The following is a 14,123-nucleotide window of genomic DNA, read 5'->3' as shown; positions in this document are numbered from 1 at the left end:
GGTAGATAGTGTAATTTATCTAAATTAGAAAAAAAATATTATTTTCTTAATTAAAATCCTGTAAATTTTTAATAATTTTAAATTAAAATGTCTTTAAAAAAATGAAAGGGTTTATTAAACACAAAAATACAGTAATTTATAATAAATACTTAGGTTTTTTGAGAAAATTCATCATTCAAAAATGCTCAATAACCATTGGCATTAAGTAGTTCTTTAGATGTTCTCTGGTATTATAAATATATTATAGCATTTTTTATTCTGAGTTGAAAAAGCTTATAATTTATTTGCCATCAATAGACACATTCTCTAAACCACTGCTCTCATCAAGCTATTAAACATCATTAAGAACTAAAATTAACAATTCAGTACCTATGCTAATTAGTAGCTGAGTCAACTCTTGCATTAGATTTGATTTAGTGATTTAGAAATATTAGTCTGTAATATAAATCAAGTAAGCTTACTAATTTTTTTAAGGTTCATATTTTTTATTGCTTTAGTGTTTATATTTATTTTAAGTTAGATGAATACTTAGTTTTTCATCAGAATTTAATATAAACTATTTTAAGCATGCATGTACTCCTAAATGAAATAAGTATTCACTGGATTTGCATTATTATTTTTTCATTTCATGATATTTTCTATTTTAGCTTACTTTTTAGTCAACAAATTAATTTTCATAAGATTTTAGTTAATATGATTTATTTTAATCATCATGTAAGTGTTAAAATTAATTTAATGGACTAGTTTATTTAGAGGTAGGACTACTATTAAACATAAATAAATCCATTTAAAATGTGTTATCTGAAATTGGTTGCTATTTCTGATTTGAAGCATTGAAAATCTAAATTTAGTTTGGTAAAAAGCTTTTTTAATATTGCATATTTACTTTTTTTTGAGCCTAATCAATTGATTATTATCTATTTTTATACTAGGAGGATTTAGGAGAAGTGTTAAATTAACATTAAATAGCTTGTTAGTTTTTTAGTTAATCTAAACCTGTAATTTATTATTCTTATTTCTCTAAATTCATTAAATTTTAAGTCTTTTCAGAGTCTGATTTCTAAAGTTAAATGTTGTAGTAATTAGAATTGTTTGAATTATTTTAAGTATTTTAGCCATTTTTTTTCGATAAATTCTTAATATTGATAGAATCTTCTTTAAATTTATCATCCATAAAAGTATATATTTATTACATATAATCTTCTTTGAATGGTATATTTGAATTATTTATACTTTAAGGTTATGGCAATTATTTCTGAGAATTATTCTTTATTGTTAAAGTTGTGTTCAAACTACTAATGGTTTAGAAATATTTTTAAGTTAACATTTTTGTAAGATTATGTTATTTAATATTTTCTTTAGTTTAAAAGAATTGAATTTAATTAGGTATTGTGTAAGATTCTATAGATGTTTATGAGGTATTTAAATCTATTTATTCTAAAAATTCATTCCTAGCAAAATTCAGCTTCTATTTCAGATGAAATGAGCTGATATCTTCTCTGGCATCAAATGATTCTTAGTCAGATTTTTAATTTTATGCCTTTTTATTAAAGTGGTAATTATCTGATTTAAGGATAGAACCAGTTTTTAGATTCAAATTTGAATTTTAAAAGGATTATTAATTTATATCTTGAAAAACACTAATTTAGTTTAATGATGGTAAATTACTAGTAGATTACGGATAACCAAGAGTTTTTTTTTGTTAAAGCTAAATTTTATCATTTTTTAATTTTTATGTATGATTTGCTTATTTTTTTGGCAGCAATGAAAGTAAAATCTATTCAAAAAATAATGGAGCTTGTTATATAAGTTTTACCTAAGTTGAAGCAATTAACTACGTGAATATTTGTTCTTCGTAGCTGTATTAAATCAATCCAAAATAATCATTTTCTTTAAAAAGGATTTCATTTACTAAATCATTACAGATTGCATATAATTTTAATTGAACACTTTACTTTTAACATGCTGAAATAAGGTAAATATTGAAATTAGATGATGTCATTTAAGAATATCTTTTATTCGCTATTTCAAAATCTTTGCTCTTTATGTTTTATTATTAGAATATATTGAAAAGCATATCCATTTGTATTTTTCTTAAATGAGGTAGATAATATTAACATGTCTCGAAAGAGCTAGTAAGCATTACAGCTGCATTATAAAAATGTTACTATTTAATTAAATAGGAAGCATGCTCAATTGAGCAATATTGAAAGTAAATATCTGAACTATATTCATATTGTATTACTTTATCGTTATTTTTATGTTTTCTCACTGGATAGAAAATAAACTTATTATTTTCCAAAGCAGTAGCTTTAACTTTTTCCTTCTTTTTTAGGATAAACTTTATTTACTTGTTGGATTTTTAATTAGATGATTTTGTAACTTCTTGTTGTGATAAAATACTTTTTAACATAGAAAATCTTTATTTCTAAAGAATATTATGGAATTCATTTTAACTTTATGAATCAGCTAGATATTTATTTTGAGGTTATTAGGATATTTAATTGGTGATTTTATCATAACTTTTCTCTTTTCCCTCCTAAAAAAATAAAAATGGATATAAATTTGTTTTACTATTTGCTACTGAAATATTATGATGGCAAAAATCATTTCCTAATAAAAATTTGTTATTTGAATCTTTTACATTTTTCTTTTAATTGTTGTAGATTCCTTTGTTTTTTTTAGAATCATAAATAGAATTTTTTAATTTCGATTAATTTACTTTCTAATCTGGCTCTTTTTCTTAAATAAGATTTTTGTCGATTTTTTGAAAATTTATTTATAATTTATTGAGAAAATTGTTATTTTGTGTTTTAAATAAATTTTAAACTTTATCTTTTATTTTATCTTGAATATTTATTTTTTTGCTCATTGATTTCGTTTTTTTTATTGGAGAATATAAAATAAAAGAGTTATTTGTATCATCATTGTAGCTCATGATATTGTTGGGTTGATTAATATTACTGATTTACATATTTTTGCTTTAGTTTATGAAATTATCTGAATATAATTCTCTTTTCCATTAACTGTTAATAATTTAGACAGAGTTTACATCAGTTTATTTTTAATTTTCTTGAGATTATTTTCCATATTTGCTTTCTTATATTTTTACATAAAAATTACTAAGTCTATTTAATACTTAAATAGCTTCATTATCCAAACTTTGTTTTTGTAACACTTTAGATAAAATGTAATAATTAATCATTTCCCTTTTATTTGAAGGAGGTAAATATATTTAGCTGATTATTATATTTTCAAATGCATAATCTTCGATGATATCCCATAGTTTATTGTTACTATTTTAAATAAACATATACATGGCTTTGATTAAATTTGTTTTTCTATTAAATAGACTCCAGTAAAGCTCTACTTGATAACTCTAAAATTGACTATACTATTTTGTCTATCTTTATTTTTCTTGTTGGATAGAAATATTAAGGTTGCTTACATCTTCAGTAAATTCTAGACTTAAATTATTTTATATTGAACTTCTTAAATGAGCTGTTATTCTCTTAAGGTTTTGACTAAGTTCAACTGCTTCTCCTTGGTGATGATGAGAGTAGGTATTTAATTCGTAATTTGCATAAATAATAGCTTACTAAAAATTTTCTGAAGCTTCCTGAAATCTACCACAATTATAGTGAATTACGCCCATATTGTTATAACAAACTCCTAGTGCTCTATGATTACCAAATCGTTAGAAGTGTTGAATTTATTTTATTAGATTCAAAAGCTACAAGCTGGCATCTTCTTTGTAAAAATTTTAAGTAGTAAACCTGAGTACCTTAAACATATCTTGAAAGTTATTCAAAAGATCTTGTGTATCTCTTGAATGACACAATCCTTCAAAATCTGCATCAATTTATTCATCTATGAAGATTTGATTGACTGAATCGGTTTTCATTTCATTGAAAACAATTTAGCTGCTGTTTACATAACTTGTTTATAATTTTTCTGTTATTTTTTCTTTTTAGTCGAAATTTATAGTTTGATTTAAATTTTGTATTTTTATCTTACTCAGTATGTATGACAGATGGATTATAGGATTTAATATGTATTTCCCCAAAATAATCGAGTAATAAATTTATATTTATAAAATTATACAAATTAATCCGTAACTTGTGTAAACAAAAATTTTATTATAAAAATAAATAGTATTTTATAGATTTGTGGCATAAATTTGTAAATTTTCTTTTGTCAGCACATCCAAAAATAGGTATACTTTCTTCAATTAGAATTTAGGAGCTGGATCATTAAGTCTATTTCTTTCTACTTTTGGTACTTTATCAACAATCGAGATTACATTTAGTATAACAAGACAATCAGTACCATTTCTGTTATATTAAAATGTTTGTTGGCTGTTATCAAGCAAATACGCTAGTTGATAAGAGCTAGTATTTAATATGACATTGTTTGAGTTTTAAGTTAAATTTTGTATAAATATATTTGCTTGAGATTAATCTTAAAGGTAGTCTGTTTCAGTCTGCATCACAGTAACTTATTATTAAATTTATGCTTATGAATTATAAAGTACTGTCAAGCTTGAGGGATCAATTAGCATCTAATATATAGAGTTATTACCAAAGTTTTAAAAGTAAGCGGGTAAGACTTGTAGATTTAGTGTTATACAAAGAACTGAGAAAATTTCATTTTATTTTTATGAACCTAAATTAACTCTCCTCTAGCAAAATTAACTTGCATAATAAGTACCAGTTGTTCCGAGGTTCATAGTAGGAGGAAAGATAACAGTTGATATATTTCCTACAGTTGGCTGATAATAATATCTGCATCTTGGATCAAAATTATAAGAACCTTTATAAGGGCAATCATCTGGTGGTTAATAAGTAGAATAGGTTTTATTTGTACCTGGCATGTAAACAATCCCATCATAATCAAGACTATTAAATGTATTATCTATCTTCATCCATCTTGTAACTTAATTCAAATTATCATATTTAAAAGATTTTTATAAAAAGTCAGCCTTTGTTAGCAACTTTAGTTATGAAAGCTCGATTTAATTTAGCTATTATAAATATGCTTTGTTAACCTAATGCCTGTTATTAATTACAAAAAATTCTTTACCAGATGGTTAAAATAGTGCATTAAACGTCTTAAAAATATAGTAATTTTATTAAATAATTAATTTCAAAGTAGCAAAGTAGAGTTTTCCCATTTTAGTCATTTGACTTTAAATTTTTCCTTCCAACTTTGTTTCAAGTAGAATTTTTATTACTCATGAAGAGAGATAAATGAAATTAGAATATTAACCAAACTCTCTTAAATAATTCAAAAATGATTTATGATAATTTAATTTAAGAAAATAATTTTAAATAATATTTACCAAACACTAGTAAGAATTGGGTTTTTCTTAAACATTTTTATGACTGTAGTATTTTCTTTGTTTAAATAAGTTCTATCAACATTATGTAAAGGAGGTACATATTTTTTGCTATACTTTACTTAACCCAGCAATTAGGACCCTAAAAATTCATTTATTATACTCAACTACCACGGAATCTTTTAAACTTACTAACTAATCTAAAAAATGACTGCACGGTTATGTTATTTAGAGCTATTTATTTAATCTTAGTATAGTTAATCAGAAAATTGCTATATTATTAACATACTCTATTACTGCAAATACCACAGACTAATGAAAGTAGATATTATTAAAATGAAAGAAGGTAATAACCCTAAAAAAACTAATATTAATTGAGATTAATTTCTTTTTATAAGTCCCTATTTTTTTGGAGAAGGTTTATTGTTTTCAGCATCTATATTTTAAGCTTGATCTTAACTCATTTACTCCAAAATTATTAAATTTTAATATCAAAAATATTTAATAATTTTTTAATTCTATATGTTAATCGTAATTTCTCTCAGATCAAATAAAATACACTCAAAGGTGGTCTTGGTTTTTCTTTTGTTAAATATCATTTTAAATTATATTTATTTCATAATATTTTCTATATTTTAATAATGAAAAATGAATAAATAGTAATTTATACTCTAGTAAGAGACCAGAAAAATGATTTTATCTATTGATTATGTCTAAATAAGTTTAATAAATTATTAATTCAATTTGCTTTTGTAAAGTTGTTTGGCAAATTAATACTTATCTAATTATTTTAATATTACTCCATTATACTGTATATTTAATAAATAACTTTTGCTGTATTTAATTAAATTATCAGCTAGTAAAAGCTTTAAAAATGAATTAACATTTATTGTTTTTAAATTCTATAAATATGTTAACATGAATCTGAAATTTAGTTCATTACTACTATAAAAAAACTTTAAAATAAGATAAAATATAATCAAAATTAAAAAATTTATTTGGAAAGTTGGCAACAAGATTTTTCTTTTATATAACTAAATAATTTAAAATTAACATTCTAATTTTAGAAATTTATTTAATATTCCCAAAATTAGATCATTTAATTTGTGTGATAAATTATTTTTAGTTGTTTTTATCTTTAGCATATCAGTAACATCTTTAATATTTAAGCAATTTCTCCTCAAGTAAAAGGTAATTAGTGTAATTTAGATAAATTAAATACCTAAATTTAAAAAAAAATATTATTAATTTTATTTAATTGCCGTAGTTTATTAAAATGAATTCCATCGCAAACAAATTTATTTTTCCATTATAATTTGAACAAAACCTTGCTGATTTTTATTTCTTAAATTTTTATTAGTTTACTAAAGCTTATCAAAATCAGGGTAAGTATTACCAATCTCAAAAAAAAAAAAATAAATTAAAGATAATAAATACCATTGTAGGATAAAATACAAAAATTTAAGTTGTTTTGATTAAAATTTATCAATATTTCTAAATAACAACACTAATTTTTTTTTTTGTAAAAAAAGTTAATACTTTAAAATTAAATTGTTTTAAAATAAATCAAATGCTTAAATTAAACACAAAAATACTGCAATTTAACATAAATAATTTGATTATTTGAGAAAATTTAATCATTCAAAAATGTTCAATAACCATTGGCATCAGGTAGTTTTTTAGATGCTCTCTGTTATTATAAATGTATTACAGCATTTTTTCTTCTGTGTTGAAAAAGCTTATAACTTATTTGCCATCAATAGATACATTGTCTAAATCACTACTCTCATCAAACTATTAAACATCATTAAGAACTAATATTAACAATTCAGAGCCTATGCTATTTAGTAGCTAAATCAATTCTTGCATTATATTTGATTGCGTAATTTGGAAATATTAGTCTGTAATATAAATCATGTAAGTTTATTTATTTTATTATGGTTCATATTTTTTATTGTTTTAGTGTTTATGGCGATTTTAAGTTAGATGAATACTTAGCTTTTCATCAGAATTTAATATAAACTATTTTAAACATGCGTGCAGTCCTAAATGAAATATTAATTCACTGGATTTACATTGTTATTTTTTCCTTTCATTTATTCTTCTGTCTTAGCTTGCTTTCTAGTCAACAAATTAATTGTCGTAAGATTTTAGCTAATCTGATTTATTTTAATCTGTTTTTTTAGAAAAATTCTTTATTTTGATAGAATCTTCTTTATAACGATCTTCCATTTTATTATATATTTATTGCATTTTATCTACTTTTAATGATATATTTGAATTAATACTTTAAAATTATGGGGATTATTTCTTAGAATTACTCTTTATTGTTAAAGCATTGTTCAAATTACTAAAGATTTAGAAACATTATTAATTTAACATTTTTGTAAGATTGTGTTTTTAAATATTTTCTTTAGTTTGGTAGATTTCAATTTAATTAGGAATAGTGTCTAAAGATGTTTATGAGGAAACTTAGCTTAATTCTATTTATTCAAAAAATTCATTCGTAGCATAATTTAGATTCTATTTCTGATGGTATGAGCTGATACATTCTCTGGTATTAAATGATTCTTAGTCAAGTTTTTAATTTTATGCCTTTTTATTAGAGTGGCAATTATTTGATTTAAATATAGAACCTGTTTTTAGGTTCATATTTAAATTTTAAATGGGTTGCAAATTTATATCTTAAAAAATACTAATTTAGTTTGGTGATGGTAAATTACTAGTAGATTAAGGATTAACAAGAGTATTTTTTTGTTAAAGCTAAATTTTATCGTTTTTTAAATTTTATGTGCAATCGACTTATTTTTTTGGCAGCAAAGAAAGTAAAATCTACTCAAAAAATGATGGAGTTTATTATATAAGTTTTGTATAAGTTGAGGCAATTAATTGCATGAATATTTGTTCTTCGAAACTGTATTAAATCAATCCAAAACTATCATTTTCTTTAAAGAGGATTTCATTTACTAAATCATTACAAATTGCATATAATTTTACTTTGTTGCATTACTTATAGCATGCTGAAATAACGTAGATGTTGAAAATAAATGATGTCATTTTAGCATATTTTTTATTTGCTATTTCAAAACTTTTGCTGTTTATGTTTTATTTTTAGAATATATTGAAAAGCATATCCATTTGTAATTTTCTTAAATTCGGTAAATAATATTAACACGTCTCAAAAGAGCTAGTTAGAATTATAGCTGCATTATAAAATTTTTTTTGTTTAATTAAATAGGAAGCATGCTCAATTGAGCAAAATTGAAAGTAGATATCTGAACTATATTCATATTTTATTACTTTATCGTTATTTTTATGTTTTCTCACTGGGTAGAAAATAAATTTATTACTTTCCAACATATTAGCTTTATTTGCTTTTTCCTTCTTTTTTTGGGTAAACTTTGTTTATTTGTCTGATTTTTAATTTGGTGATTTTGATACTTCTTGATGTGGTAAAGTACTTTTAAAGATTGAAAATCTTTATTTCTAATGAATATTATGGAATCCATTTTAAATTTATTAATCAGCTAGATATTTATTTTGAGGTTATTATGAGATGTGATTGGTGATTTTATCATAATTTTTCTCATTTTCCTCCTAAAAAAATAAAATTCTATTAAAATTCGTTTTATTATTTGCTTCTGAAATATTATGACTAAAAGAATCATATCCTTATAAAAATATGTTATTTGAATCAGATTTCATCTAATTGTTGTAGATTCCTTTGCTTTTTTTAGAAGCAAAAATAGAATTTCTTAATTATAATTAATGTATTTTCTAATTATATTAGTTTAATTCTTATTCTTGACTATGATTTTTGTCAATTTTTTGAAAATTTGTTTATAATTTATTTAGAAAATTGTTATTTTGAGTGTTAAATAAATTCTAAACTTTATCTTTTATTTTATCTTGAATATTTATTTTTTTTCTCCTTGATTTCTTTATATTGATTGGAGAATATAAGATAAAAGAGTTATTTGTATCATTATTGAAACTCATAATATCGTTGGGTTGATTGATATTACTGATTTACATATTTTTGCTTTAATCTATGAAATTATCTGAATACAATTCTCTTTTTTATTAACTGTTAATAATTTAGGAAAAATTTAAATCAACTTATTTTTAGTTTTCTTGAAACTATTTTACCTATTTGCTTTCTTATATTTTTACATAAAAATAATTAAGTCTATTTAACACTTAAATAGCTTCATTATCCAAATTTTATTTTTGTAACACATTAGATAAAAAGTAATAATTAATCATTTCTCTTTTATTTGAAGGAGGTAAATATATTTAGCTGATTATTGTATTCTCATATGCATAATCTTCGATTATATCCCATAATTTATTGCTATTATTTTAAATAAACATATACATAGCTTTGATTAAATTTGTTTTTCTATTAAATAGACTCCAGTAAAGCTCAACTTGATGACTCTACAATTGACTATACTATTTTGTCTATCTTTATTTTTCTTGATGAATAGAAATATTAAGGTTGCTTATATCTTCAGTAAATTCTAGATTTAAATTATTTTATATTGAACTTCTTAAATGAGCTGTCAATCTCTTCAGGTTTTGACTAAGTTCAACTGTTTCTCCTTGGTGGTGATGAGAATAGGTATTTAATTCGTAACTAGCATAAATAATAGCTTACTGAAAATTTTCTGAAGCTTCCTGAAATCTACCACAATTATAGTGAATTACTCCCATATTGTTATAACAAACTCCAAGTGCTCTATGATTACCAAATTGTTAGAAGTGTTGAATTTATTTTATTAGATTCAAAAGCTATAAGCTGGCATCTTCTTTGTAAAAATTTTAAGTTGTAAACCTTAGTACCTTAAACATATCTTGAAAGCTATTCAAAAGATCTTGTGTATCTCTAGAATGACACAATCCTTCAAAATCTGCATCAATTTACTCATCTATGAGGATTTGATTGACTTAATCGGTTTTAATTTCATTGAAAGTAGTTTTGTTGCAGCTTACATACCTAGTTTATAATTTTTCTGCCATTTTTTCTTTTTAGTCGAAATTTGTAGTTTGAGTTTGATTTAAATTTTGTATTCTTATCTTGCTCAGTATTTATGTCAGATGGATTATGGGATTTAATATGTATTTCCCCAAAACTATCGTTTAGTAAATTTGAATTATTAAAATTATAGAAATTAATCCGTAACTTGTGTAAGCAAAAATTTTATTATAAAAATAAATAGTATTTTATAGATTTGTGGCATAAATTTGTAAATTTTCTTTTGTCAGTACATCCAAAAATAGGTAAACTTTCTTCAATTAGAACTTAGGAGCTGGATTATTAAGTCTATTTCTTTCTATTTTTGGTACTTTATCAATCATTGAGATTACATTAAGTATTACAAGACAATCAGTACCATTTCTGTTATATTCAAATGTTTGTTGGCTGTTATCTAATGAATACGTTTGTTGATAAGAGCTAGTATTTAATATGATATAGTTTGAGTTTTAAGTTAAATTTTATATAAATATATTTGCTTGAGATTAATCTTAAAGGTAGTCAGTTTCAGTTTGCATCACAGTAACTTATTATTAAAGTTATGCTTATGAATTGTAAACTACTGTCAAGCTTGAGGGATCAACTAGCATCTAATATATAGAGTTATTACCAAAGTTTTAAAAGTAAGCAGGTAAGGCTTGTAGATTTAGTGTTATACATAGAACTGAGAAAATGTCATTTTATTTTTATGAACCTAAATTAACTCTTCTCTAGCAAAACATACTTGCATAATAAGTACCAGTTGTTCCGAGGTTCATATTAGGAGGAAAGACAACAGTTGATATATTTCCTACAGTTGGCTGATAATAATATCTGCATCTTGGATCAAAATTATAAGTACCTTTATAAGGGCAATCATCTGGTGGTTAATAATTAGAATATGTTTTATTTGTACCTGGCATGTAAATAATTCCATCATAAGCAAGGTTATTAAATGTATTATCTGTCTTCATCCATCTTGTAACTTCATGCAAATTATCATATTTAAAAGATTTTTATAAAAAGTCAGCCTTTGTTAGCAACTTTAATTATTAAAGCTCAATTTAATTTAACTGTTATAAATATGTTTTATTAACCTAATGCCTATTATTAATTAGAAAAAATTATTTGCCAGATTGTTAAAAACAGTGAATTAAATGCTTTGAAAATTAATAATTTATTAAATAGTTAATTGCAAAATAACAAGGTAGAGTTTTCGTTTTTTAATTATTGGAATTTAAATATTCCTCTCCTAACTTTGTTTCTAGTATAATTTTTATTGTTTATGAAGCGAGTTAAGAGAAATTGGAATTTAAACCAAACTCTCTCAAATAGTTGAAAAACGATTTATGATAATTTCTTTTAAGAAAATTGTTTTATATAATATTTACCAAACGCTAGTAAGAATTGGGTTTTTCTTAAACATTTTTATGACTGTAGTATTTTCTTTGTTTAAATAAGTTCTATCAATGTTATGCAAAGCAGGTACATATTTTTTACTATTTTTTACTTAACCCAACAATTCATACCCTATAAATTCATTTATCATATTCAATTACCATGGAATATTTTAAACCTACTAATTAATTTAAAAAATGACTGCATGGTTATGCTGTTTAGAGCTATTTATTTAATCTTGGTATAACTAATCAGAAAATTGCTATATTATTAGTATACTCTATTACTCCAAATACTGCAAACTAATGAAAGTAGATATTATTAAAATGAAAGAAGGTAATAACCCTAAAAAAATTAATGTTAATTGAGATTAATTTCTTTTTATAAGTCCAGATTTTCTGCTAGAAGGTTTACTGATTTCAACATTTATATGTTATGCTTGATCTTAACTCATTTGCTCTTAAATTATTAAATTTTAATGTCAAAATATAGATAATAAGCTTTTTAATTTTATATATATTTTTCATAATTTCATTCATATAAAATAAAATATTGAGAATAAAATTTTTAATTATTAGTATATCATAATCAAATAAAATACCCTCAAAAGTGAAAGTGGTCTTGGTTTTTATTTGGTGGATGGATAATCAATTTTAAATTATATTTATTTCTTAATTTTTTCTATATTTTTCATTAAAAATGAATATATAGTAATTTATACTATAGTAAGTAACCAGAAAAATGATTTCATTTGTTGATATCATCTAAACAAATTTAATTAATTACTAATACTATTTGCTTTTGTAAAGTTGATGCTTATTTAGTTAAATTATTTCAATATTACTCCATTAAACTGTATATTTAATAATCAACTTTTGATGTATAAAATTAAATTATCAGCTAGTAAAAGCTTTAAAAATGAATATAAATAAACTGTTTTTAAATACTATCAATGCGTAAACATGAATCTGAAATTTAGTTTATTACTATGATTTTCCTGAAAAAGCTTTAAATATGATAAAAGAATTATTTAATTTTATTAAATATAATCAAACTAAAAAATTTTATTTTGAAAGTTGGCAATAAGATTTTTCTTTAATTTAACTAAATAATTGTTAATTAACTTTTTAATTTGAGAAATAAATTTTACTATTCCAAAAATGCGTAATTGAATTTGTATTATTATTAATTTTTAATTATTTTTATCTTTTAGCCTATCAATAATTTATTACTTAGCAAATTTTCCTCAAATAAAGGGGATTTAGTGTAATTTAGATTACCCAACTATCTAAATTAAAAACTAAATATTATTAACCTAATTGAAATACTGTAATTTATTTATAATGAATAGAGAATTTACAATCGGAGCATTTTTAGATCAGTAGGCATTTCAAAATTTAAAATAATATACATAAAAAAAAGATTTATCACAACAAAAGAAATATTTTTGCAGTAAATATTTATAATTTATTTATTTATAACATTAAATAATCAATTACTAATAATATTTACAAACATTATTTAAATATTCAAATTTATTTATTAATAATAGCAATCACTGAAATAATTTATTATTCTGATAAGTTAATTATTTACTTATTATTTTTATTAATTCGCTGCTTCAGCTGTAAAAATCCTTACATCATCAAAGCGTAATTAATGATAAAAAAATAATCACTCTATTAGTTTTAATTTACTCTGGCACGAAATAAAAATTGAATATTTTTATCTATATTTTCTAGGATATTAACTCATTTTATAGAAAAAATATGTAAACAAAGTAACAAGTTTTAAAATAGCATTTATTTTTAACAAGCAATTTTTTTTTTTTTTCCATTTTAATTCAACTTAACAATAGTATATTAAATATACGCTAGAAGAAATTAATAAATAAATTAAAAAATCATTTCTAAGTAATATTTTTCTCTTTTGCTCATACCTCTCTAATTTAAGTATTATTAAAATAACAAAATTAAAAAATATTATTTCTTACTGTTTGTTTAATAATTTATATAATACTCATGATGATGATGAAGTTCTTTTTATTTTAAAAAAATAAATAAAATTATGAATAGTTTATATTCATCAATAATACTATTTTACCTTAAGATTTGTTTTATTAATTTTATTTAAAAACTGTAAACTAAAATAGTAAAAAGACAGAGTAAATCTTATTAGATCAAATTAATTAAATTTATAATACAAAAAATATATTTTTAACTCTTCTTTTTGTTGTCATTTAAATTGTTTTTACATTAGTATCTCATAATCAAAAAATGCATATTAATATCTTTAAATAATTTTAGCATAGCATGGCTAAAGAATTTTCTCTTGTTATAGAGAATAAATGAAAAAATTTATATAAAGTAA

The 14,123-nt window shown here is 22.2% G+C and overlaps 2 protein-coding genes across 2 annotated transcripts; both read right to left on the bottom strand. All coding sequences in view use genetic code 6, as the record gives it.

Annotated features, from left to right (window-relative positions):
• Nucleotides 1–175: 175 nt before the first annotated feature.
• Nucleotides 176–5,182, bottom strand: TTHERM_000263288 (YLP motif protein; the record flags this gene model as incomplete). The annotated part of the gene is made up of 1 exon (XM_012795895.1): nt 176–5,182. The coding sequence occupies one exon, from the start codon at nt 5,180–5,182 to the stop codon at nt 176–178; it is 5,007 nt and encodes a 1,668-aa protein (XP_012651349.1).
• Nucleotides 5,183–6,979: 1,797 nt separating this feature from the next.
• On the bottom strand, nt 6,980–11,329 carry TTHERM_00263250 (YLP motif protein; the record flags this gene model as incomplete). Its single annotated transcript, XM_001009074.1, has 1 exon — nt 6,980–11,329. The coding sequence occupies one exon, from the start codon at nt 11,327–11,329 to the stop codon at nt 6,980–6,982; it is 4,350 nt and encodes a 1,449-aa protein (XP_001009074.1).
• Between the last annotated feature and the right edge of the window lie 2,794 nt (nt 11,330–14,123).

The sequence above is a fragment of the Tetrahymena thermophila genome (genome assembly GCF_000189635.1).
Source record: "Tetrahymena thermophila SB210 genomic scaffold scf_8254788, whole genome shotgun sequence".
NCBI lineage: Eukaryota > Ciliophora > Oligohymenophorea > Hymenostomatida > Tetrahymenidae > Tetrahymena > Tetrahymena thermophila.
This window is presented reverse-complemented; position numbering and strand designations above follow the sequence as displayed.